General features: G+C 52.1%; 7 protein-coding genes across 7 annotated transcripts; 4 read left to right on the top strand and 3 right to left on the bottom strand.

Annotated features, from left to right (window-relative positions):
- Nucleotides 1-358: 358 nt before the first annotated feature.
- CC1G_04750 (autophagy-type protein 22) lies at nucleotides 359-2,563 on the top strand (the record flags this gene model as incomplete). Its single annotated transcript, XM_001838254.2, has 6 exons — nucleotides 359-447; nucleotides 509-721; nucleotides 775-848; nucleotides 944-1,684; nucleotides 1,885-2,213; nucleotides 2,278-2,563. 6 exons carry the CDS (start codon nucleotides 359-361, stop codon nucleotides 2,467-2,469), a joined length of 1,638 nt encoding a protein of 545 aa, XP_001838306.2. The 3' UTR covers nucleotides 2,470-2,563.
- A 457-nt stretch (nucleotides 2,564-3,020) lies between these two features.
- Nucleotides 3,021-5,084, top strand: CC1G_04751 (hypothetical protein; the record flags this gene model as incomplete). The annotated part of the gene is made up of 3 exons (XM_001838255.2): nucleotides 3,021-4,056; nucleotides 4,092-5,015; nucleotides 5,071-5,084. 3 exons carry the CDS (start codon nucleotides 3,021-3,023, stop codon nucleotides 5,082-5,084), a joined length of 1,974 nt encoding a protein of 657 aa, XP_001838307.2.
- Nucleotides 5,085-5,443: 359 nt separating this feature from the next.
- CC1G_04752 (hypothetical protein) lies at nucleotides 5,444-7,492 on the top strand (the record flags this gene model as incomplete). Its single annotated transcript, XM_001838256.1, has 1 exon — nucleotides 5,444-7,492. One exon carries the CDS (start codon nucleotides 5,444-5,446, stop codon nucleotides 7,490-7,492), a length of 2,049 nt encoding a protein of 682 aa, XP_001838308.1.
- Nucleotides 7,493-8,485: 993 nt separating this feature from the next.
- On the top strand, nucleotides 8,486-10,546 carry CC1G_04753 (hypothetical protein; the record flags this gene model as incomplete). Its single annotated transcript, XM_001838257.1, has 2 exons — nucleotides 8,486-10,460; nucleotides 10,512-10,546. 2 exons carry the CDS (start codon nucleotides 8,486-8,488, stop codon nucleotides 10,544-10,546), a joined length of 2,010 nt encoding a protein of 669 aa, XP_001838309.1.
- Nucleotides 10,547-11,199: 653 nt separating this feature from the next.
- Nucleotides 11,200-11,744, bottom strand: CC1G_04754 (hypothetical protein; the record flags this gene model as incomplete). Its single annotated transcript, XM_001838258.1, has 5 exons — nucleotides 11,200-11,302; nucleotides 11,354-11,424; nucleotides 11,480-11,496; nucleotides 11,558-11,615; nucleotides 11,670-11,744. The coding sequence occupies 5 exons, from the start codon at nucleotides 11,742-11,744 to the stop codon at nucleotides 11,200-11,202; spliced, it is 324 nt and encodes a 107-aa protein (XP_001838310.1).
- A 636-nt stretch (nucleotides 11,745-12,380) lies between these two features.
- CC1G_04755 (hypothetical protein) lies at nucleotides 12,381-15,438 on the bottom strand (the record flags this gene model as incomplete). Its single annotated transcript, XM_001838259.2, has 15 exons — nucleotides 12,381-13,043; nucleotides 13,100-13,200; nucleotides 13,264-13,429; nucleotides 13,481-13,764; nucleotides 13,818-13,994; nucleotides 14,045-14,208; nucleotides 14,264-14,305; nucleotides 14,365-14,462; nucleotides 14,520-14,530; nucleotides 14,599-14,658; nucleotides 14,713-14,773; nucleotides 14,832-14,848; nucleotides 14,904-14,968; nucleotides 15,034-15,139; nucleotides 15,202-15,438. The coding sequence occupies 15 exons, from the start codon at nucleotides 15,436-15,438 to the stop codon at nucleotides 12,581-12,583; spliced, it is 2,052 nt and encodes a 683-aa protein (XP_001838311.2). The 3' UTR covers nucleotides 12,381-12,580.
- A 587-nt stretch (nucleotides 15,439-16,025) lies between these two features.
- CC1G_04756 (integral to membrane protein) lies at nucleotides 16,026-18,140 on the bottom strand (the record flags this gene model as incomplete). The annotated part of the gene is made up of 10 exons (XM_001838260.2): nucleotides 17,671-18,140; nucleotides 17,601-17,618; nucleotides 17,519-17,550; nucleotides 17,386-17,463; nucleotides 17,122-17,328; nucleotides 16,860-16,897; nucleotides 16,707-16,797; nucleotides 16,551-16,644; nucleotides 16,435-16,500; nucleotides 16,026-16,379 (listed from the first exon to the last, which is right to left on the bottom strand). The coding sequence occupies exons 1-10, from the start codon at nucleotides 18,010-18,012 to the stop codon at nucleotides 16,026-16,028; spliced, it is 1,320 nt and encodes a 439-aa protein (XP_001838312.1). The 5' UTR covers nucleotides 18,013-18,140.
- Nucleotides 18,141-24,539: the final 6,399 nt, after the last annotated feature.

The following is a 24,539-nucleotide window of genomic DNA, read 5'->3' on the forward strand; positions in this document are numbered from 1 at the left end:
GAATGTGGACCAAAATGTGCGTATGTAGGATATTTCCGCGTCAAAAGCAATAGACAGAGATGTATGGTGAAAATAGCGAAGCAGGAGCAATGTTCACTTCAACGTTGAAAGTTGAAACTGAAGATAGGGGCGTGTGACCCCTATCCAAATCGGTCATTCCCGTCAATCGACCTGGCCGTCGCGACTTGAGCTTGAACAGAACCTCAACCTTGTTCAGCCTGTCGACTGCCAGCTAAGGACCTCAAGACAAACGGCCCAATGACTTGTATATGATTCAACGATTACGACAAAGACTATCTGAATCCAAACCGACTCTCAAACCAAGGATACCTGGTCCCGGTCGTGGCTCGTGACCAGTATGTCAGAAACAGAATCTTCAGGTTCGACTGCAACGAAGAGCCGGTTCAAGCGTCATCTGTGGGGGTGGTTGAGCTATGCCTTTGCGAGGTACGCTGTCTTCTGCTACTAGGATAACGTTCCCCAATTAACTGCTTAAATGATTCTCCAGCGAAGTCTTCGTTATTGTCTCTTTGACGCTCTTCCTTCCCATCTGCCTCGAACAATTCGCGCGAGACAACGGAGTTCTTCTGCCAGACAAAACGCAACCATGTGTCTCTTTACCTTCGTCGAACAACACGGTGCCTGCGACACTCATTGGAACACCGGAGTCGAGATGCGTTGTTAAGCTCGGTTGGGTATGGGTCGACACGGCAAGCTACAGGTGTGCTTTTGGTTTGAATAGCATGGTTTGGGTCATGCTAACTTGCTATTTAGCTTATATACGAACTCGATATCCGTGGCTCTGCAGGCCTTGACTGTAATCTCCATGGGAGGCATTGCGGATCATCGTACGTCTTTGCTATTCGAGATTCGCCAACAAGCCTAACGCTCGTGACGATAGCGCCTCACCGCCTTCCCCTCCTCCTCCTTTTTGCCTTGTTAGGATCAATATCCTCAATCCTATTCCTATTCCTGCCTTCGTCCTCGCCTCTCTGGCCCTTGTCATCCTTGTTGGCTATCCTTGCCAATGTAGGATTCGGCGCCAGTGTCGTGGCTATGAACAGTTTCCTTCCCGGTTTGGGTAGGGAGGAACCAAAGGTTGTTGCGCTGAGGGAGGAGCTTGAACGAACGCGGTCGTCGATTCCCACTCTGAACCACCATTCGACTCCGTCAGACGAATGTGAAGACCCCAGTTCACCACTGCTGTCGCCGACTGAGGCTAGCTCTTCCATTACGGCCCTCGAGAAAGAATACGACACGCTCCTATCGTCGACGACATCCCACATATCTTCTCTTGGAATCGCCTACGGGTACTTTGCAGGGATTGTGCTGCTGGGGGTTGCGTTGATACCGGTGAAGATGATGGGAGGGTCGACTTGGAGTCTGCGAGTCGCGATTGGGCTGAGCGGGGCGTGGTGGGCTGTGGGTAGTATACCAGCCTGGCTGTTGCTCCCGAAGGAATCAGAGTCAGATGCCAAACCATCGGACGGTTCTGCGGCCTACACCGCACTTCCCACCGTGGATGGGGGCGAAACGAACGTGACGAGGAAAGAAGAAGAGTGGAGGATAGGTAGGGAGATTGTCAGGTCATGGAAGAGGCTTGGGACGATGTTGAGTGTTGCTGAAATGAGGAGGTTGAAGAATACGTTTGTGTATCTGGGTGCATGGTTCCTTTTGAGCGATGGTGCGTGTCTTCGTCTCTGTTGCTACGCTTTCTGACGGTTTGTGGCAGGCTTTACGACAATAACTTCTACCGCCCTGCTATTCGCCAAAACATCGCTCTCTATGCCCCCAAGCTCATTGATTCTGATCGGGATCCTGACACCCTGTGCTGGTGAGCATGTCGGCGCCTGATTCCTGACGCACCCTAACACCTCTATGCAGGCATCGCAGGTTCACTCCTCTGGCCAATGCTCCAACGCCGCCTGAACTGGTCCAACCTCCGCATCCTCAAGGTCCTCATCCTCTTCGCGAGTCTGATACCCCTCTACGGATGCCTCGGCTTCTTCTTTGAAAACCAAAGTCCTTCGGAGACGTCCTTGCCGAAACTCAAGTTCGGTGGTCTAACGACGCCGGGGGAGATGTATATTTTGGCGGTTGTGTTTGGGAGTGTGTATGGTGCGTTCCAGGGGTATGCGAGGTCGTTTTATGCGGAGCTTATACCGCCCGGGGAGGAGGCGAGGTGGTTTGGGTTGTTTAGTATCACTGATAAGGTGCGTGCTCTGCCAAACGAGTTGCGTTTCGATGTCTGACTGATATATTCTTCTCTCTCTCTAGTCGTCTTCTTTCCTTGGACCTCTCATCGTCGGTCTCATTGCGGATACGACTGGGAACATCCGATACGCCTTTTTCTTCTTGGTTATCATCATTTGGAGCGCGATACCCGTGATTTCTGGTGTTGATGTTGAGAAGGGAAGGAGGGATGCGAGGGAGTATAGTAGTAGTCGGAGAGCTGAGGAGGGGCATTGAGATATGGACTTTTGTGTTGCTTTGCGTGTTTGCTTTCGAACCTTGATTGGGACTACATACTGCTACTGTATATTGTAATGATATGGCTCAGGAGTTAGTGCTTGTGTTGGTTTGGCTGGTCTCCGGAGTCCGGGGCCGACCTGAGCAGGGTACTATGCGGGGATGTGTGGGAAATATTCTTCGGGACCGTCGGATCAGATGCTAGCCCGAGTCCTTTGACCAAGGACCATCCGACCACACCCATCCTCCCAAGCAAGGCCATGAAAGTTCACCAGAGATCCACTGCTGATGCTATTCACCACGCGAGGAACGAAAGGTCAGATATCTTCCCCACGTTGTACCATAGGGATACTCAAATCCGATTTCTACTCAGATCATTGAAGCTAGATGCAACCGCCATGTACTCTATTCGAATCTGAAGCCAGTAATCCAGGCAACTGACTCACGGTGACCCATACTATCAACGAATACCACAATCCATTTGACCGGGGCCTTTATCCAACTTGCCTTCTGCCACTACGAACACTCGCCCTTTCATGTCATCTCCGCCCATGTCGGCGTCGCCTTTCCAACAGCATCTGGGGACCAACTACGTCCCTTCAGCCGCACAGCTACAGGATATTAGCGCATTCGTGAAGCAGTCAGACGCACGACTCGCTGAACTGAATGCAGAACTCGCAGTCCTCCTAGAGAAACGCGACAAGCTGAAAGAATCCATCGATGGACACAAGGCTTTGCTATCGATAACGCGACGTCTCCCCACGGATATCATGCAAAACATCTTCAACTGGACCCTACCTCCTTTCGCATTCAACACTACCATGGACCCCTCTGACTCGCCACTTCTTTTGACCCGCGTTTGTCGATCGTGGCGCGAGATCGCAATCAACCTCCCCCATTTGTGGTCTGCGATTCATATCCCTATCCCAGCTTTTCCAACTCACTACTCGCATGTCCCTGGGTTCAACGGGGAGGACGGGACACTGACGGAGGAGCAGCAGGAGGTGCTTGATCTCGAGGTGACGAAGTGGATCTCGAGGATGGAGCACAGGAAGGCTCTGGTCAAGGCTTGGTTGTCACGTGCCAAAGGAACCAACCTTTCTATCAGCCTCGTAGTAGGCCGCGGGGAGGACCACGCTACGGAGGCGTACTTCAAAGAAATGATTGATATTATCCGCCCGTATTCGACCCAGTGGCGAAGCCTCTTCTTGAGGTGCCGCCACAACTTTTCCAAACATATCCTTTCGATCCCGGCCAGCGAAACTCCGATACTGCACACTGTAAGCCTCGACATTTCAGCTCCTAGTATCAGAGGCTCTGTCCTTCCAGGCTACGAGCCGAAGACAATTATTACCTTCCCTCCAGACAGTCTGGTCACTAGCCCCAGTCTGAGGATCCTCTCGGTGGAAGACTTTCCAGTCAAGATCCAGTCTGTACCTGCGCCATTCGCCAACTTGACAAAACTGCACTTCTGGGGCCGCGTATTGGGAGCGGATCCTCCATTGATCCCTGTGTATTTCACTTCAGCTTCGGCCCTTGACATCCTTGAACTATGCCCCAACCTCCAGGAATGTTCGTTGACGATGGGTGCCGATGATTTCCAGAGGTCCCACCACCTCAAGAGGAGCGATCACAGAGGAAGAACCGCGTGGTGCTCCCGCACTTGCGCACCCTCTTCCTCGAGCAGGATGGGGATATCTCATTGGAGATGCTCATCGACAACATCGACCTCCCCGCCTTAACCAATTTGGGCATCACGAGGTCTGCTTTGCCCTGTGCCGCCAGTCCGGCTCCCGTCGTCAAGTTCCTGCGGAAGTGGGGACATACCCTGAAGCGCCTCTATTTCGATTACCGGGAGGTCACCGCAGAGGAACTCAAGACGTGTTTCGAACTCGGATCCGGTGTCGAAACGATGGTCCTGTCCTTCAGCCGCAACCATATTCGCAGACACAACATGTGGCATGCAGCGCCATTCAGACACAACGATCCGGGTTTGAGTGAGCCGGCGCCTGTGTATTTCACCAACTCGGTGTTGGAGATGTTGACCCCGAGGGTGGGTGTCGACACTGACAGGGATGGGGGCCTAAAGACGGAGGTCCTCTGTCCGAATCTTAGGATGTTCGACGTTACACTCTCTACGGTCGAGTTTGACGAGAAGGCTCTCCTTCGGTTTGTCCGTGGTCGACGCCACCAGCGAGCACTTGAGACTGGGATCGCGAGGCTGGAGCGGGTCCGGGTTGGGTTTGCTGTCGGCATCCCCAAAGAATACGAATATGATGATCGCGGTGGTACCTCGAGCGCAAAGCATGAATGGGTACCTGCAGGGCGGGAGGAGGAGGATCGTAAACTTGATTGGCCTCCGTTGCACAAGTTGAAGCAGGAGGAGCGTGAAGTCGATCTGGACGGATTGAAAGTGGGTGTTACGTGGGGACACGATGTTCAGAGGTGCTGCGATTTTAATGGGAGGCCGCGGAGGTCTGGTGTGGACGCGATTTGGGATCCTGAGTATGGTGTTACTGTTGCCATTGCCAGGTTGGATCCGGCTGGTGAGTTTTTGCTTTTCGTCTGGTGTAGTCTGATATTGACTGGCTGTCCTCCAAGTGTATTGTGTTTGAGTATGGAATCGACCGTGTTTTGGCTGGCGGGCACGGAGTATAGGGTGGAGGACTCTTACCCGCGATCCTAATGGACTTGCAGTGCCAAATAGGCGCCCGTCAATTTGATGTCTTGCCAGAACGCAGGGTTTTAGTGTATCCTTGATACTGAGGCATTGCACCTAGAATAATGTAATGGGGCGTTCGGGTATGTGTAACCTGCAAGTACAAGCTCCAGTTCAAACCTCACGGTAATCGTGAAGCGCCCGGAATCCTCGGTGGCAATGCCTCACATGGTGACCTAACAACACCAAACTGGGGAGATAATCGAACAACGCGGGACCTTTTTGTGAACCTGACTTTCCCTTTCACAGCCAACGATGTCGTCCCCAATTCCAGAGTCGCCTTACGAGCAGCACATAGGGACAAACTACACCCCCACAGACGACCAGGTGAAAGAACTTCGACAGTACGCGACCCAATATGACGCCCAAGTCGCCCAAGTCGACGAAGAGCTCGCTGCGCTACAACGAAAGCGGGACCGCCTCAAAGCGCTCGCTGACGGCCACAAAGCATTGTCGTCGATAACGCGCCGTTTGCCGGTGGACGTTATGCATAGCATCTTCGAGCGATGTACACCCCGGCCAAGACACTATGCGATCATGTCCTCTTCCCATGCGCCGCTACTTTTGACCAGAGTCTGTCGGAGCTGGCGAGAGATCGCACTTAACCATGCGCCGCTTTGGTCTTCGCTGCATATTCCGATACCGAGCCATCCCGACGTCCAACACTACGTTCCTGGCGCGCAGGATGACTTTGATCCCGACACGATGCTGACGCGGAGGGAGAACCGGTTGACGGAGGAACAACGGGAGGTGTTCGCGATGGAGGTGGAGAGGTGGAAGGCCCGAGTGGAGAAAAGGAAGGAGATGGTCGCCACATGGCTGTCACGAGCCAAGGGGACAAACCTTTTCCTCAGCATTGCCGCTGGGCATAACGGTGACGAGCATTCGGAGCGGTTCTTCAAAGAGATTGTGGGTGTCCTGCGGCCGTACATGCCTCAAGTGGAGAAGCTCAAGGTCTTCGGTCCTGATATGCTTGCTATTCATCTGCTTTCCATCCCTGCTGGCGAGACGCCGCGGATTCGCACCATCACCATTGATCTTATATCGTCGACAGGTATCCGAGACTGGATGACGGCGAGCCAGGAAGCGCCCAAGGTTGTTTTCCCTCCCGGAAGCATGGTCACCGCTCCCAGTTTGAAGATTCTCTCGATCGAAGGCTCGCCCCAGAAGTTGCAAGAGATACCGGTGACGAAGGCGAACTTGACGGAACTGTACCTCTGCGGCCGTTCGGGAGCGACCAGTTGCGCCAGCCCGATGTACTTCACCCCAACTTCAGCCCTCAATCTTCTTGAACAATGTCCCAATCTCGGCAAGTGCGCGTTGACGTTGGGGATGGACCCCTTCGTTCACGAGTTCCATCACTTGGCGGTGATGAATGGGATTATCAGTCAAGACCCGCAAGAAGAAAGGACGACCCCGGTCTCGCTGCCTCACCTGCACACCCTCTTGATTGAGCAGGAAGGAAACCAGTCGATACAGCTGTTCATTGACCTCATCGACCTCCCAGCCTTGCGGAATCTGGGAATGACGCGCAGCGTGACTCCTTGTCCCGCGTCTCCGGCCCCCCTCATTCAGTTCATGCGTAAATGGGGTCACAACCTGAAGGCCCTCTTTTTCGATTACCGTGAACTCACGACAGATGAGCTCAAAACGTGTCTCGAGTTTGCAAGAAATGTCGAAGAGCTGAACACGTCTTTCAGTCGTACGCTTGGTCGGCGCCGCTATCGACATTCCCCTTGGGACGATGATCTTTTCAACCCGACACAACCATCCCAGAACAATCGACCTGCTCCTGCTTTATTCAACAACCCGGTTCTGGCTTTGCTGACACCCCGTTTGGGCGAGGGATCGCCTTTGGACGTTCTCTGTCCCAAACTTACCTACTTTAGAGTCCAACTCGCCACCGCCGAGTTCAGCGAAGAGGCGCTCCTCCAGTTTATCCGTGGGCGACGACATCGACAGGCACTCCAAAGCGGACTTGCGAAATTGACAAAGGTCAAGGTTGGGTTTGCTATTGATGGGCCCAAAGGTGGGGTCAAGCGGCAGCAGGCTCACCAGTGCAGCCACCATCGGCGGTCGAATCTTCCCGGAGGAACTGAGGACCACTGGCCCTTGTTCCGGACGATAATGGATGATCCTGATGTCGATTTGAGGGAGCTCAAGGTTGAGGTGGGTTGGAGGCAGTCGCCGTGGAAGCTTGACGGCCATCATTTGCATGGGTTGCAGGCGCATGGATCGACTGCGGATGCGTTGTGGGATCCGGCGTATGGACTTCGGGCTGTTGTTGATCGTGTGTTTTTTTAAGCTTTAGTCTCCCGGGTGTGCGGTTTCTGAATGGCTTTGCAGATTGATTTGTGGTGCTGGGTTGAGGAGGCGTTATTTACTAGTAGGTGTCCTGCGGTGATTTGAACTTTGCACCTTACTTAAATTATACCCAATGCCTTGCTTTATGATACCATTGTTTACGCTGTGGAAGCTTGTATTATTTCATGTATTTTAGGATGAATTGAAATTGTGTAGAACCATCGAAGGGGCGGAAACTTGGAGTTAGCTACGCCGGGCGGGCGAATCGATTTTTTGCTGGCTTGGTATTTCAGGTTTTTTATGCATTGGGGCAATTGTCGCTCACGCCAGTCAGGTCGTGGTTGGAACGACATCCAGAGACACGTCTCTTTGGCGGGACTGCTTTCCGAGTCGGGTGATGACGAAGGTGCCAGCACGTTCGACGTGCCTCACCTTTTCCTGGCGTTTCGCTTTTTTCCTCTTCACCCTCGGCCAGGCAAGCTGATTCGTTGAATTCTCTGCGGAATACTAATGTGCGATAGCATGAAAACTTAGGATGGCTCTGGCTTATGTAGAAAGATGACCGGTTCATTACCTGGCGCTCTCTGCCACCTGCGAGAGTTTTCATATCCTTGACTCTGTTTGCCAGTCACGACGCGACATCTATGACCAAGTGAGTCGCTTGTCTACTCTGATACACCTAAGCCTCTCAAACATGTTCCCCTCGTCAAGCTGCAGACCTCTTTGGGACTCTCAGTCGCGTAAACCGTAAACGGTTGGCGCTCTCAGATCGCCACAAGAGCCCTCAAGCCTGCCGAAACCTTTCTGAGTGAGTGTGGTGATAAAGTGCTCGGGAATCTATTCTCTTCTGTTCATCTTGCCCTTACTTGCAAATTTTACAGGATACTGAGGATAGCGCGCCCCACCTTCAAGCGCCCGTTCTGACCCAAACAATACCAAACACTGATATGGGTTATCTCGGACCCTATAAACGCTCTCTGCCTCATCCCTTTCATGTCGTCGTCGCCGATTCCTCCGTCGCCTTTCGAGCAGCACATAGGGACGAACTATACGCCCCATGACAGACAACTCGTTGAAATACAAGAGCTGGTCACCCAATCCAAGCCACGCCTCGCAGAACTCGATGCGGAACTCGAAGACGCCATGAAAGCAGTTGAAGCGCTGCGAGAACGACGAGACAAGTACAAGAATTTTGTCGACGGGCATCAAGCACTCTTGTCGATAACCCGCCGACTCCCCTTGGACATCATGCATATTATATTTGAGCATGCCATGCCCAAGAAACACGGCGCACTCATGTCCCCGTCCGATCCGCCACTCCTTTTTACCCATGTGTGTCGAGAATGGCGGCGCATCGCGATCAACCATGCGCCTTTGTGGTCTTCACTTCACCTGCCTATCCCCAACTACCCCGACTATGTGAACTACATCCCTGGATATGTGGCACCAGATGGAGGCGGTGGTGGGAAGCTGACGGAGGAGCAACAAGCGATATTCGACCTCGAGGTTGAGAAATGGACTGCCAGGATGGAGGAAAGGAAATCTTTGGTCGCAACATGGTTGTCTCGAGCCAAGGGGGCAAAGCTGTCTCTTAACATTTACACGGGACATTGGTTCGACGAAAACACGGAGAAGCATTTCAAAGAACTGATCTCCATTTTACGCGGGTACGCCTCCCAATGGGGAAGGGTCCACCTTTCATGTCCTGTCCGCCTGTCGGGACATGTCCTTTCTATTCCAGCCAGCGAGACCCCTCAATTACATTCCATCTCGCTCAAGGTTTTTTCTCCGACCAGGTATACTACCCCATTTCCGATATCGCCCCAGAGCCCAGCTCGCGCCATCCTCTCTCCAGACAGCCTGGTCTCGTCCCCCACCTTGCGGAGCCTCCTCATCGAATGTATCCCCGCCAAGGTAGACGACATCCCGGCTCCATGGGGGAACCTCACGCAGGTATGTTTGTCGGCGAAAATGCCTTCAAACAGTGCCATCTACTTCACCTCTGCCTCGGCTCTCGCCTTTCTGCAGAAATGCCCCAACATGCGCAAGTGTGCACTGACGATTGGACTCGACCCTTTCCAACGGATCCGCGATCTCGCCGGTGTACCGTCGCCGGCAACTGCCAATGCCAATGAAGATGATGAAGAGAGAGTGCCTCGAGTTACCCTTCCTCACCTCCATACGCTGGTCATCGAGCAGGAGGGAGACATGTCTCTTCAACTCTTCATCGACAATCTCGACTTGCCGTCGTTGGACACCCTGGCGGTGAGGCGAAGTGCGGTGCCTTGCGCCGCCAAACCTGCACCGCTGGTCCAAATAATGCGCACCTGGGGCCGCAATCTCAAAGCCCTTTTCTTCGATTACCAGGAGCTTACGGCGGCAGAACTACAGACGTGTCTCGAGCTTTCATGTAACGTGGAACAGCTGAACGTCTCCGCAGGTCGGGGGGTTAGACGTCGCTATAGCGCCTTGCTACACGACTTTGGTCCGGCAGTGGGGAATCCCGCAGATCTTCGAGCTGCACCCGCATTGTTCACCAACTCGGTGCTCTCCAAGCTGACGCCCCAAGGAGACCAGGACCCAGCGAGTGTGCTTTGCCCCAACCTCACCTCCTTCGCGATCCGACTTGGCACCGCCGAATTCACCGAAGAAGCTCTCCTTGACTTCATTCGTGGACGTCGTCGTACGAGTCGTGCACCGAAGCTGGAGAAGTTGAAGGTCGAGTTTGCTGTTGACGGACCGAAACGCTCGCCGGAGGACAGCTACGACAAGCTTCAGGGGGAGATTAACTGGCCGATGTGGCGCACTGTTGTTGACGATCCCGGTGTTGATCTGACGAGGTTCAAGCTTGACCTTGAATGGGGCCAGAGTGCTCGATCGTGGGCCAGTACGATTCACAACAAGTATAGAAGAGGTCCGAGTAGTGTGTGGGATCCTGTCTATGGGCTCCCTCCGGCGGTGTTGGACGGTGAGTTGTCTTCCTCTGACCTTGGTTTCGTTGCCTGACGCTTCTTGCTAGGCGACTCAACGCCCTCTCCGTTCGCATTTTCGTGATATTGGACTATTACTCCGTGTCGTACTTCGTACACGTCGGATGTACACTATCCGTTTTGGCAATTTGAAGTCAATCTTACATTGGGACTGGCCGATGCGCACACTAAGCCTCACCACCCCGAATTTTGCCTTTTGTAGAATAAGCGCTCGCACAATTCACAGGCATCGCCACATTTCACAGCACACCTCCTCAGCGAGGCACCCGGGCCAAAATTCGAAGAGGAGTTCCACTTAACCTATATCAAATGCATTCTAAATACCAATGTGGAGATGGGAAAGGCAATAGTGGGACTTCTAGAGGAGGCTCGGGAGATGGGGAAGAGGGGGAAGTTGCCGCAAGGAGCATCTGTGATCTGAGGAACGGACATCGCGATATCGGGCAGTTGTCGATGAGATATCTCGCAATCCAGAGGATTTTATTGCTCGACCTGTATAATAGCGGTATGTACATATCCAGTATAAAAGAGTAGATCCGGCTCTGAGTAGATGATGTGCCTTCATTAGTGTGACGAGCGAGGGAAAGATTCCCCGAGATAGACGCCGGTTTAAACGCTGATGTTGATCGGTACACATCCAACTGCCATGACGCCCAGAATCCCTTTCTGAACGTCGAGGAACCAGTTAGCGAGTGATAAATGACGGTCGAAAAAGTATTAGATACTGACGACGTTCTTGTTGGAGCAGCATAGTGGCTGGCTTTGGCACTGAGCGGTCTGGGTGAGGCCCAAGATGTTGATGGGTGTGCATTGGATGCCTCTGTCAAGACGGATGAGCTATATTGGCGGGGAGTTTTGGAGGTAAGCGTACATCAGCTCGACCACACCAGTCACTGTGGAGCTAGCGAGGTTGAGAAGAGGACCGAGAACGCTATCGTTCGACTGTGAGGTCCAATAGGTCAGCAGGTGAAGTGGGCCGTGAAGCAGGAAGTCATACGAATGTGAGCAAGTTGCCTGCGGTGAAAATGTAGTTAGCACAGAGAACGTGTCATTGTTATTAGCAGCGACTACCCACAGCATTGGACGTCCCCGGTGCTACACTGCTCGGAGCGAATTCCTACCGGGCTGGCAGACTGTATCTCGGAATGGTGAGCCCGCGGACATCAAAGGTTCGTGGACGCTCGTACAGTGAAATTCATGTAGGCCAACGCAAGCAGAAGGAACGCAATGGGTCCATAGGCCAAGTTGAGGAAAACACGCATGATGAAACGAGAGTTGAAGTTGTACTAAAGAAAGTGTGGGCTGAGAGACAGAGAGTTGGCGGGGGATTAGCTGGGGTGTGTGCACGCATCGATGGGCCATTCGGGTCCCTTTTTATAAGTCAATCCAGTAGTGATAGATGCGCTTTTTGAGTCCGTGACGTGACCATAAGTCATTCAAACGGCCACCAAGCGAAAGAAATCTCTGGCCCCCGTATTGGCCATCACTGTTCCTTCCCGTCTATTTTGGGCCGAGTAAGGCCATAATAGGGAATGCTGCCGACTCCTGAAGGCCTAAGCAAAGAGCAGCCTCCTTCCGATGGTTTCTGCCACCTTGAACTTGGAGCTAAAGACTCGGTCAGGAGCTGAAGAGCCATTCGCCCATGGGTAGAAGAAGCGCAGGAACTTACGAAAATGTGGAGCTGCGAACCACGGTTCATCAGAGAATGTCGACGGTTGTCAAACACAGAGAACCATCCCTGAGTGGAGGCCTGACAGGCAGGAAATATATCAATGACTCTAGGGCCTTGGGCGGGCATCCGGGGCCCGAGAGAACATGAGCGACAATGAATTTTGCCCATGAGAGCTTACGCAAACGACACCTCGGAGGCCGGCTTCGTTAGACTCGGCAAGATGAATCGAGAAGTCGATGGGTATAAATTAGGTAGCCTACGTTGTGTTCGCCTAAAAGACAGGTCTGGTGTTGGGGCTGAATGGTCGTCAAAGTCGTCAAGGAATACAGAACTGATTACAAAGTCTATGTTGAATGCGTGAAACTGTGAAAAATGCTGTGCGGAATACGAAAGAGGAAGGCGAAGAGGTACGACGGAAGCAGAGACTTAACTACTGCCACTGCTATCCCTCTTCCTAAACAACTTCCACTTGTTTTTTTCTTTCCAAGGTTCCACTCCCGCCGCGGTTTGGAATGCAGCAAAGGACGAGGACTCTGGGTTCGGCGAAACCTCGATCTTGGTGTTCATCAGCGACATTCGCACTTCTGCGTCTTGGCTTCTTTCGTCAGGCGTGCTCGACCCGTCATCGTCAGCAATGATAGCGCCTGTGCGTTTATCGAGAGAGAACCGTAGACTGCTAAGTTTCTGCTCCATGTCGTAGAGGTTGTCGTAGGGAGTGAGAAGCTGAGGCCAGCCAGAATGGGATGCCAGGGAGACTGTTCCTGCGATCGTACCAGGCACGCAGGCTAGGTGGACCTTCTTGCGTTGCTTTCGGTTGATTACATGGAGGAAGATGCCAATAAAGCCCGTCAGTATCAGAAGTGCAGCCAGGAAGTGGGCGGGGAAGGGACTTGATTAAAAAGGGATTGAGTACAGTCATCAGAAGAATGGGAATCCGCCACTCACTCCACCCATAGCCGTGGTACAATCTCAACAACTTGTCCATTGAGTGTGACTTCCCCGGGCACGAAATAGTTTGTCTTCGATGCCATGGTGAGGTGGAGCCGCTAAATGTAGATGGCCTTCGGTCAGGGGCCGCGATACCGGAAAAATATGAAGGAAGAACGAACATAAACTTCGACGGTTGAATCCAGAACACCGTTGGGTCTAGCAAACACAGCGTCACGACCACCTTCTTGTTTGTCGATGTGGCGCAGTATTGCGCTAGGAACCAGCAAATTCGTGGCAATGGCTCGTGTCTGAATAAACGAGTTGTCGCTTTCGGCAAAGACAACTCTAAAGGACAATCAGAAACATTGGGGCTTTGAAATGGATAGTTCGACAGACCCGTTCATTGCTTTCCCGGCGTTATCCCCATTCAAAACATCGTTGAAGGGGACTTGGTCGGATAACCTGTTTAGGGCGAGGATTCTTCCTGTATCGACCGAGGCGACAACTTCGACCTCCGAGCCCTCGAGATTAGGTGCGCAGAATACAGTTCTTGCATCTCCGACCCCGCCGTCCACTGTGCGGTAGAACCAAAACATGACCGGTCGGTGCTCGATGATCATGTCGCTTGGGCTGTCAGGGCAGACGACTGCATCCACCCCGTAGAAGATGTCTGAATCGGCCTGTGAACGGAGATGAGAGATTCTGGATATAGTCAGGATTAGAGATTGCCCACAGTGACGTTGAATGTTGTGGTGTGGCTGCAGCCCTGAAGCGATCGCGAGGCAAGGGTGACACGACTGGCGCTTCTAGTCACGACCGGGGGTTCAGCCGGGTTATCGCAGTTTACGTTGGTACGGATTCCATTAGTTACTGCCGAGACTGTTGCGTTCAGGCCAGGCTCTTGGGGAAACTAGGAAGAATTTCAGCAGGTGTCAAAGCAACACGGGAAGATCATCCTACGTCGAATTTGCCAGTTGCCCAACCCGTGATGCTCCTAATGAACTCGGGTTCCTCCAGGTCGTGCGTAACATGAGCATCGACATAACCAGCGGCAGCCAGAAAGCCTTGCAAGTTTCCAATCTCAGGCGAGAGGCCGATGGTTTCCGAGCGGGTTGTATCCCATGCTAGATTATCACCGTCAGACCCTAGTTCCGTGGTAACGATCACGACAGTGCTTACAGCGTGTTTCTGGTGTCTGTCGCACTTGAAAGATGGAACCAGCTGGTTTGTGGTGGTCGTCAACATCGAGAAATGTAACTGCCAACGCAAGTCGTACGCACTCAGGGGTTGGAAGAGGTAGGTGAAGACCGCAGTTAATGAGGATAAGAGTATGATCCTATGTTTGTACTTCATGGCGCGGGGAATCGCAAGAAGTGGGCTGTGTTCACCGATCAGGTCGATGCACATCAGGACATAGTGAGAAGTCGAAGCTTACCCCAATTCAATCTAAACACAGGTGAATCGTTTATGCGGTTAGTACGTCGTTTGGAGAGGTTCGAGCGGGATTCACGGACGTAATCCAGGAGAATCGTTTCTTCAGCCTTGGCGCCACCTTGAGATAGCACGACGAAAGGCTTGATTGAGGTCAGAATGACAGGAAAGATGAACAGATGACAATGGGCGCTCACTTGATATGACCGCAACATCCAATCCAGTTCCCGCCATAGGATAGCATTCGGAATGATGATTCTTGATGATACTCGTCAGTTTCAACGTTCTGCAGGTGTCCAGGTACTTCGAGACATACAATGTCGGGAGGAAGGACTGACAAGACACATATAAGCGCCGGCCATCAACAGAGAACAAGGACACTACCCACAGCCAAGAATTGCGTAGACACGTCTCCAAACACTGTTGATATTCTAACGCCAGGAAGCCGGAAACCTGTGGCGGTCGTCTGTGAGCACAAAACACGCAGCCCGAGGTTCATCCAGAGAGGGTGTACACACCGCCTTGGGCCTTCGACAACGAGGCGAGGACTTCCAAACCGACACCCAAAATAAACATCGATAAGGGCGAGGCGAGGACGACGGGCAGCTTCATAATCAACGGGTCCTGTGCGTGGAGCAAACGGGCGTTGGGTATCTGGATCGCAGCGACAACGCTGTACCACTCACGAATCGTTGCGGTGGTCGGCGATTGGATGGTTCAATAAGGTGCACCGAGTCCCTAAAGCGTCGAGGAGACATTGGCGACCCAGGGCCTTGTGAGTAGAGTGTGCTGGTTTGCCCGGCGGTAGTGTACGTGCTGAATCTCGCATCTCCTGCTTGAGCCTTTCCCTGTAGCGAGCCAAAATCGCCCACTGGATGGCTCTGGGAATGGTCCACTGAGTGTGAGCTTGTGACTGTCGACATCCTTCCTGAGAGTCGAGCGGTGAACGGCCTTCGAGGAGAGGAAGCGCCGGGAAGGAAGACGAGGATGACAGTTGGGATGAAAGAGGTGCTAAGTAATAAGGGGTGCAATGCGTCTAGAAGGGGTCCATTTCAGCGATCATCCATCGAACAGCCTGCTGCTTGACTGTTGCTATTGTCGTGAGTTGTGTGCTTCGATAAGGGAAAATTGACATACGTGGGTCTCTGGATGGAGATGCGATGCGACCCTTAACCCCGTTCGATATCTTCCATCACACACCGAGGACATCGCCACTCGAAAATGGAAGGAAGCAAAGGCAAAGCAAAGGTGCCGTCAATATAAACGGACGTGCTTGGCTTCAGTCCCAAGCCAAGGGAGAGGCTCAGGCAGAATTCAGGAGAGATTCAGAGACGCGGAAATAGCATTCAGAGTCCACAAATCTTGCCATGCATCTTCCTCAAGGCCGGTAACAACGGTGGGGTATGTCAATTCAGGTTGTGGTGGAGCCGGTCAGGTCTCCCCTTGCACAGAAAACCAAGGGATCAATTGAAGTCTAAGATACGCAGAATCGGCACACGAACGAACATCCTCATGACCGCGCCCCCTCATTAGATTGATGCAACGGCAGAGCGAGGTCGGTATCATCGTCTTCATCAGGCCGGTCATGATTCCTGCCTTCCCGTCCGCCGTCCCTGTTGGCATCTTCGTCTCCATCTGAGTCGCCCGAGTCGTCCCTACTCGAGAGCAAGCCTTCCTCCATCCCGTCTTCCGACACCCGCTGCAGTTTCACGGCGTTGCCTGACGGCTTTGAATCCTTCTCGTCAGGCTTCTTGCTCAGAGCAACGTACATTGCCGAACCAATGATCAAGGATGTGCCGATAGCCGAAAGGAGAGACGGCTTGATATTGAAAAATACCCGCTCGAAGATGGTGGCAAACACGATCTGAAACGGACGGCGGTCAGGTCCAGTCTTAAGCGACCCCGCACTCGAAACGCACCTGGGTATAGACTGCCATAGAGCCTCGACTGGCCGTTTCGCGTTGCAGTCCCATCGTCAGAAGAACCTACGCGAGAGGTGTGAGTCGACTCGTTGGTCCTCGTCAGCTGCACATACCTGCGCCAGGAATCCGAATACACCGATCATAGCCAACATGGCCAGCCATGCGAGCCGCGCTGGAATGACAAAAGACTCATGCTTCACGATCATGCTATTTCGCCGCTTAATGAGTTCCCCTGCCAGGGTTGTGGACTTTGTGAAACACCGACTTACCCGATGGCCGCGACTATCACACATTGCGAGGAAAAGGAGGTGAGGACATGGAGAGGATGGGCGCGCTTGCCGATGGCCCGGATAGTAGTATCTATGAATGTCGCAGTCATGAGATCACTGCGCATCCATACTACAGAATGAATTGGGACTCACAAGCGCCCGTCGCGCCTAAAACTCCAAGAAGGGCAACACTGCAAATGAGACCGAGTCAACCAAGACCGCAGCCCGAGGTGGGCGCTAATATGACGTACCCCACAGCCAAAAGGCGCTGAGCGGGCGTAACACCGTCGTCATCCGCCGGGAGCGAGATTGGCGTTCCTGCAGAATCGTCTCCAGGAACCTCTAACGCTGAATTCGAAGATCCACCGAATAATGACGCAGGTCTTGCGATAAGAACAACGCCCAATAGACTCACGACTGCAATTTCCGTTGAGCTCGCAAATGGGCGCAGCGAAAAACGCGGGACTTGCCTCCAGCGAGCGCTTGTCGTTTTGTTAGGGTCTCGCCCAACAGAAGTGCTCCGGTTACAGCGGTACACATGGGCGAAAGGAACGTCAAGACTGTGGCATCGGAAAGGGAGAGGTATTGCAGCGAATAGTAGATGCCGAACAGTCCGAAGAAGCTGGAGGCACCTTGTGAGCGAGGATGGTATATGTTTCGTTCGGATCAGGGCACTCACCCTGTAAAGCCTCGAAATGCAAGCAATATCCGCACGCCCTTTGGTCCCAGGAATGGGTCTGGAATTTTTGCTGCCAACCTATGAACGATGAAAGTGTTATTTCGACCTTTCATCCCAGATTCTGGGAACTTACATATAAACCATGCAGCACAGGTACGTTATCCCCTGCAGAATGTAAGTTCGAGGTTCAACGTACAAGCCAGTCATTGACATACCATTCGCACTACAATGAGCTACACCGCGGTTAACTTCGAGCGAACAGGAAGGATATCTACGATGACGTACCTGTAATGCTGTGACGGGTGGGTCAATAGTGTTGAGCTTTTTCACTGCAACATTCATTAAGGAAAAGAAGGCTTGTGAGGCAGCAATCAAAAGCAACCCCGTGTTGCTTCTCACTTTTGCCTTGGCCTTATTCCAAAACGTCGCCCCACCGTCACCATCCTCCACATTCTCCTCCTCTTCTGTTGGTTTCCCGACATTTCGCGCCCCCAAGATGGTCGTAGCAGCCCGTAGAGATGTTTCATGATGCAGCTTGGCTGGTGAAGTCGTCGTAGATGGTTGACTGATAGCGAGTGTTGAGGCATTAGGAGTGGCGCCAGAATCTACTGTCCGTGCGTTGGCCATGATTTGTCTCTGAGTCGGTTTCGGATACCGAATGTCAATTCGTCTAAGTTGTGCTCTAGGTTTCTTCTAGTTTTCTTGGAAAGTTCGTGAAAAGAGATGAAATCGTTAGATGGGGAGTGGGGTCATTGGGGTTTCGGTGAAAGCAGGGTTCCAAACGAAAAGGCCTCACCCAGCACCCCAATTGCAAAAATGGATCCGCTCCCGAATGCTGTGATCTGGCGGCATGACGTCGGCATGTGTTAAGAATAGGGGCATAATTCCCGGTATGGGAACAGGACCGACTAATCCCGACGCTCCAGCCTCCAGGATTGGAAGCTGCCTCCAAAGGCTGCGAAAATCTGTTGGCAAGCGTCTTAAGCAGAAGGATATCAAAGCTATTAAAGCTGTATCAAGGAATAGAGACTACTGGCATGTTTAGGGAGACTTCAGACGTACCGCTCAATCTTTGACGGTTTTTTTTTCAAGACACGTCCGATTTCGAAACGCGTTTGGATTCTTGACCGGAGACTTCGAAGTAAAGTCACGCCCGTTCTCTGAAGAGAAGGGAATACAGATATCGGGAAAATATTCGCGTCAAAGTGCCCGTATCTTTGTCCTCATGCGATGCAGTCCGGAAAGAGCCCAAAGGAGACAGTCGAACAAGCACAACGCAGATCAGGCCTCCAAATCTGCCTTTCACAACAGGTCCCTGGAAAAGAAACGACGGTGAGCATAGCGAGGTGCGCTGTAAAACGTGGTGGCTCAGAGCGTGAAATTTGAAAGCCGTCATTCCAATACCCTTCAGCGTTGCCAAGCTTTCCCGCCGCTTTCGCTCGTTGCCGAGCGCTCATCAAAAACAGTGACGCGTACCGTACATGTCGCCTCCCTGCTGTTTGAACCGCGACTGACACGTCGCACGAGCCGTCTGGTGACTTGTATCTCTTGTATCTTGGGTCGGGCATACCGACTCGACAATCCGAGTCCGACGATGGGCTACTTACCACTAGAGAGGTGGCACTTACTGGTCGTAAATCGTCGGGATCACTGCCTCCTCGGAAACTGCCTAGGCTTATCCCAGAATCGAACTCGGTTATCTGAGCATCTTGCTTTCGCGTCTTGCTTGCTCGGTATCGTATACTTATCGACCCTTTCCGACTTCATTGGTCGATTCGTCACCCTCGTTCGGCGGTAACCCAAGACGATTCCGACCTCAGGGGGCTGGCGACTCCGAATTCAGTCCTACTTTCCGCGGCCTTCTTCTCTACTTCATGTACCTTGCCATACCTCAGCCAGCTAGCTCTAGATTTCTCCAGCTACACCAAGAACTATTTAGGAGATGGTCCCCGCCCATTCTAAGTTCGAGTTATTTTGGAACCTGTTTGGATAGGCCAGTTACTCAACCCATCTCAACTCAGCGCAAGCGGTGACCGACTGTGAAGCTTGCAGTATGGAGCTTTGAAGTGCCTATGTCCGAACCCTTTCTGCCTAATGGCTGTGCGCGTCGAGGCCCTCGCCCAAAATCCCAAGTCCATCTCGGACGCCGGTGTTCCTTCGTGTCGTCTCTCGAGTCTCCGCCGGTCCAAAGACCCCCGATGGTGGTCCCTCTGAGCTCGCTTATCTTCGCTGCTGTTCGTTCTCTCTGACTGCCCATTCCGCCGATCTTGTCCCAGGATTTCAACGGCTTCTGACTGTTTCTTTCTGGCTAGGGTCCGGTGCGCAGCTGGCTCCCGACCTGCGGACGAGTCCCCTCTGATACACAGGGACGCAGATCACAGCGGCTGCTTAAACGAGAGCCAATCCAGCGTACGATTTCCTATTTGAGGACTCCGCCCTCAGACTCTCGCTTAGCATTTGACAGACAGGCACTTATGTTGTGACAAGTTAAATTAGATGCCGACCTCCGTGCTTTGTGAGTCGGCTGCGAGTTGAAACCGTTGTATGTGCTTAACACCGCCTGGATGTCGAGGCGTCGGAGAGGCGAGCGACTCTCTGAGACGGCGGAGTTCGGGTTTCAGGGCAGAGGATTAACTGCTCTGTCGGAGTCCTACCAGAGTACCGCGTCGGCTCTCTACTCACCTCGCTCGGTTGAAAATCAGGACGGGAAATATGGCGTTCAACAAAGCAACATGAGGGGGTTGGGTCCATGGTTTTCTCCACCGAGAACAAGGGCTAACGTTTGCTTTCTCCTTTCAGTTTACATGCTACGAATACAGTATTCTATTGTTTTCCTTGAAATCTCCCTCCTCCACATCCTGTGACCAGAGTTCCGGCTTCGTCGCGCAGATCTATTCACCATACGCCGTAGCCTGAGGTCACTAGTGACTCTACATGACATCGCATTACAACCACCTCGTCCTGGCCTCCGCGCTTGGATCATGGAAACCAACTTGAAGCACCGATGGAGTTTAACTATTCATAGAAGGCAAAGTTCAATCTCGTCATTCAGCACTTCACTCGCTATCGCACTTTCGTAACAATATCGTTCTCGCGCCTAGAATCCAGGGCAGATACCGTTAGGTCGCCGTGACACCTCCACCTCCATCTCCCACCCGCCATGCGGACGTCACGGTTGCGACAACGGTTATCCGCTTATTTCGCTTACTCGCCTCTCCATACACTGCAACACCGCCTCTTTTGGGGTTGGTGGTGTCGGGTCTCGGAAGGATCGCCTGTTGCTGTCTTCCGAGTTGTGTGTGGACATTCTGTCAACCTGGAGCCAGTCGAAATTCCCGATGTCACTTCAGGGTGCGCCGTAGCTTCCTGTCAGGGTATGTTTTGTGTTGCCTTGCGATTGGTGGATGAGGAGAGGGATAGAGGTCGGGTGATTGATTTTGTCAATTGTCAGGATTTTTTGTCAATGTCAAATGTCAAACTTGCTAAGTGGTGATGGGGTCTATCGGTGACCTTTCGTTCCGCCGGCTGGGGACGGTTCAGCCAGTCGACTTTGCATGATACAACAACCCAAGAGGTGCGTGCTCCACGAACTTTTTGCTGGTGACTAGTGGAACTAACTGAAGCTCTTAAGACTTAGTGTTAGTTTTGCTTACCGATAGAATATGAGTATTACTTATGTCCGAGGGTAGGGTAAGCACATAGTTCCTCCACTTCGTTTCATAGATAGCTAGATTTATTAACTTAGTTAACTGCAAGCGGAAATGAAACCCCAAGTGGAAGGTACTTATGTAGCAGGATTAAAGTCCAGCGATCCCCGAGAACTCCGTCCCAGTTTTTACTACCTTAGGACGGTTTTACGTCTTCTTGTTTACCAAAGTGCTGTCTTCTTCCTTGAACTGAAGCTTAGCGCTGAGGTTTGCCTCCCTTCGCTTCGTCACATTGCGTAACATGGGTCATCAGAAGTTTAGGGTGCTTGCGTAGTCGTTATACGGAGACGGAGGTGATGGCTGCCTAGGGTACTGAGCTGGGTAATTTGGGAACGGACAAGGCAAGGGGAAGGTCACGTTTCTAGGTCCTTAGTTGGGTGGTGGTCATTGGGATCGATCAATTTCGTAAGTCTGATTTTGATTGTGATTTGCTGGGGGCATCGTTCAGGCCAAGGTGTGGTGTTTATGGTGGATGGAGACGTGGAATGAACGAACGAGGTTGGAAGAAGATCCTGAATTCTGCCTGTTGGGACATCCCTTCGATTCCCAGCTTTCTACAGTCCTCGTGGATGGTGGAGTAGTATGCATCCAATTCCAGGCACATCAGAACCACCTTTCAAGTTCACGCTCGGAATCGGAAGCAACTCTTCTCGACCCAGAAGGTTGGAGTCCAGTCCACACCTGTCTACGCTCGCTTCCAAACCTCCATGACGGTATTATTTAGACAAATCAGGGATCCCAAGGAAACGTATGTTGTCTTCCTCTAATAGGCGTCCTTTCGAATTCACGATGCCGGGATGATTGATGCTCATTGCTACCTTACCAGGAACTTACTTATGCTGATTGTTCTGAATCCTGATCGTTGATCTTAATTATGCCTAATGGCTCAAGCCGTTCCCTTGGGCGCTTATACTCACTACTTGATTTACATACTTATGTGCGGCCCACGAGTCGGAACGTGCACCCGAGGCATGGTCGTTGTGACGGGGATTTGTCGTTTAGAAATTAGGGTGTGTACGGAGGGAGGTTACGTAGAGTATGGTTACGGGTGGTGCGTGGTTTGGATGTGCTGGATAGCTGTAAGGCAAGGAGGAAGCGATGTTCAGATCTAGAGTTATGAGAAAACCTGCTTGCAGAGCGGAGTGGTAATACTTATTACGAAGGTCGTGGATGTCATCAAGTTGCGACCGGGAAGACCACATTCTCGAGCTCAGGGTCTAGTCCACCGTGACATTGGTCCAGCCAAAGGGCGGTGAATACGTGAGTGAAGGCATGTAACGTTAGGACCCCCGCTGGGGGTACTACTACCAGACTCCAGTAACTTATCTGATCGGCATTTACAGAGGCGACATTATTATTTCTCATCCATCAAAAACATTCGTATGTACGTACTGACAGCGTCGTTTGAGCGGAGGAGAGTACAGTACAGGATTAGCCTCGCGCACCAAGAATAAGTACGATCGCGAGGTTTGAATTTAGATATCTGTTGTGACATAACCTCTCAGAAGGGGTGACCGGTGACGCTTGAAAGACGTGTTGTTGACGTACGTCTTGGTGGCGGCGAGGTGCGTAGGGCCTGTAAGTAAGTAGTTTACATCGCTTGGTGTCCGAGTTAGGTGCAGGTGATCGGGGTTTTGTGAAGTTGGTGAGGATTCAGAAGACGAGGATTGGAGAACCGAGATGAGGAGAGAAGTCAATTTCTGTCAGGACTATGGCGTTTTTGGTATTATCTCTGACCCTCCAGATACGATTCAATCGGAATACAGGCAACATACGAGTCTTCTTCAGGCTTCTCCGCACTAGCCAGTCTGAGAGTTCAGAAGCACAACTTGAAGTCCAGTCAGTCAATTGACGGTGGAAAGTACGAAAGAGTTGCATTTGGATATATAGATGATCTGCGCGTTCAAGTTAGGCGCCCGATCGTCTGGGACTGGGATTCAGACGTTTAGCAATAGAGTCGCTAGCGCGACATGTGTGTTTAATGAAACGCGAAGTAGTGTTGTGTGTGTTGTGATGTGACGAAGGATTGAAAGAAGGTGGATGTGGGTGTGATATTATGTGGATCATAGGTAAAGCTTTGCCAGTGGCTCAGGCTTCAGTCGAGCTGTAATTATTAAAGATGTTGTAACTTTTCGGACACCTCGCTGAGGACCAGGTAGTCTATCCACAGTGTACGTTGTTCGAGATGATAGGTATGGGGAAATCATGATCGACGCGTTTTGAAGGGTTATATCAGATGGTACATACATAGTCTGCTTGAAGATCTACGGTCCCCGTGGGCGCTCTCCAAATCTACCAGAGATCTAAATATAAGCGCCCTTGGGATCTACGACGCCTTATCATCCTCCGGGACCGCGCTTATGATATGACCTTGTGCGACGTTCATTATTGCCTAAATCTCCAACTACCTACGACGACAAATGAACTCATTCCTGCTCCGTATACACGTACGGTAGACATACGATTGAAGCGGAGTAGAGGGGTGGAGGTGGATCTATGATTTTTGGACTTGGAGCTGAGTCTCTCCATGTTTCCCGGTCGGGTTTGGTCCGCGATCTCCATGCGGCGACGATGTCGACGGAATTGGGTGGGTCTTTTCTTGGCAGTGGATGGAGCTCGACCTTGGAAGCAGGGACGGGGATGGCGAGGAAGGGGTACATACATATGGCACTGTTATTACTTGGACACTCCTATGACTCTTGTTCGTCGCTGAGCCTTCCGAGGCGCCAGTCCCAATACATCCAATGATACCTACCTACCTACCGACTGCCCTTCAGGTCTGGGTTCGCTGGAGCACGGGACTATGTATGAGGGATCCCGGGTCGTCCTCAAGCAAGAGGCTAAACGTTCTACCACCCATCCCCCCACTGCACCGGCGTGCTAAGTACTTTGGCGCTTACTTGAAGCTGTGATCGGGGTATCGATGCGGAGTTTCAGTTTGGAGGGATGATTCTGATTAGTGTTGGGGTGGATTTGTGATCGACTTCGGAGCTCGAGCGGGTAAGGTCTAACTTGGAAGGTTCAACGGTGGTGGTTTATGGTAGGGTACCGGTGTGGTGTGGTATGATTAGAAAGCGAGGGAGCGAGTGCTTGTGGCTGGTAGACTCGCAACGACGAATCTAGTGGGTGGTTGCAGCATAACAATGGGAGCTTGGACTCAAGGCCCGGAGGTTGGAGAAGTGGAGCGATGGACAGTAGTTGGCGATTTGATTGGTGAGAGAGGAGGGGGGACGGGGGCGTCGGCTGGGCTCGGCCGCAGGGATCGGGTTAGTATGTATCTATGTTAGAGAGAAGCTGTTGCGCGATGGGAAGAGGAAGGTCGTCTTGGGAAGGCGTAGTGCATGATCAGTACTTTTAAGGGAATCAACAGAGCGTTCATATCGAATGCCTCTGGGAGATGTACCCTAGTAGGTCACGCCAATTCACGGCCTATGAGAGGGATGTCCA

This window comes from Coprinopsis cinerea (genome assembly GCF_000182895.1).
Source record: "Coprinopsis cinerea okayama7#130 chromosome 13 map unlocalized cont3.13, whole genome shotgun sequence".
Taxonomy (NCBI): domain Eukaryota; kingdom Fungi; phylum Basidiomycota; class Agaricomycetes; order Agaricales; family Psathyrellaceae; genus Coprinopsis; species Coprinopsis cinerea.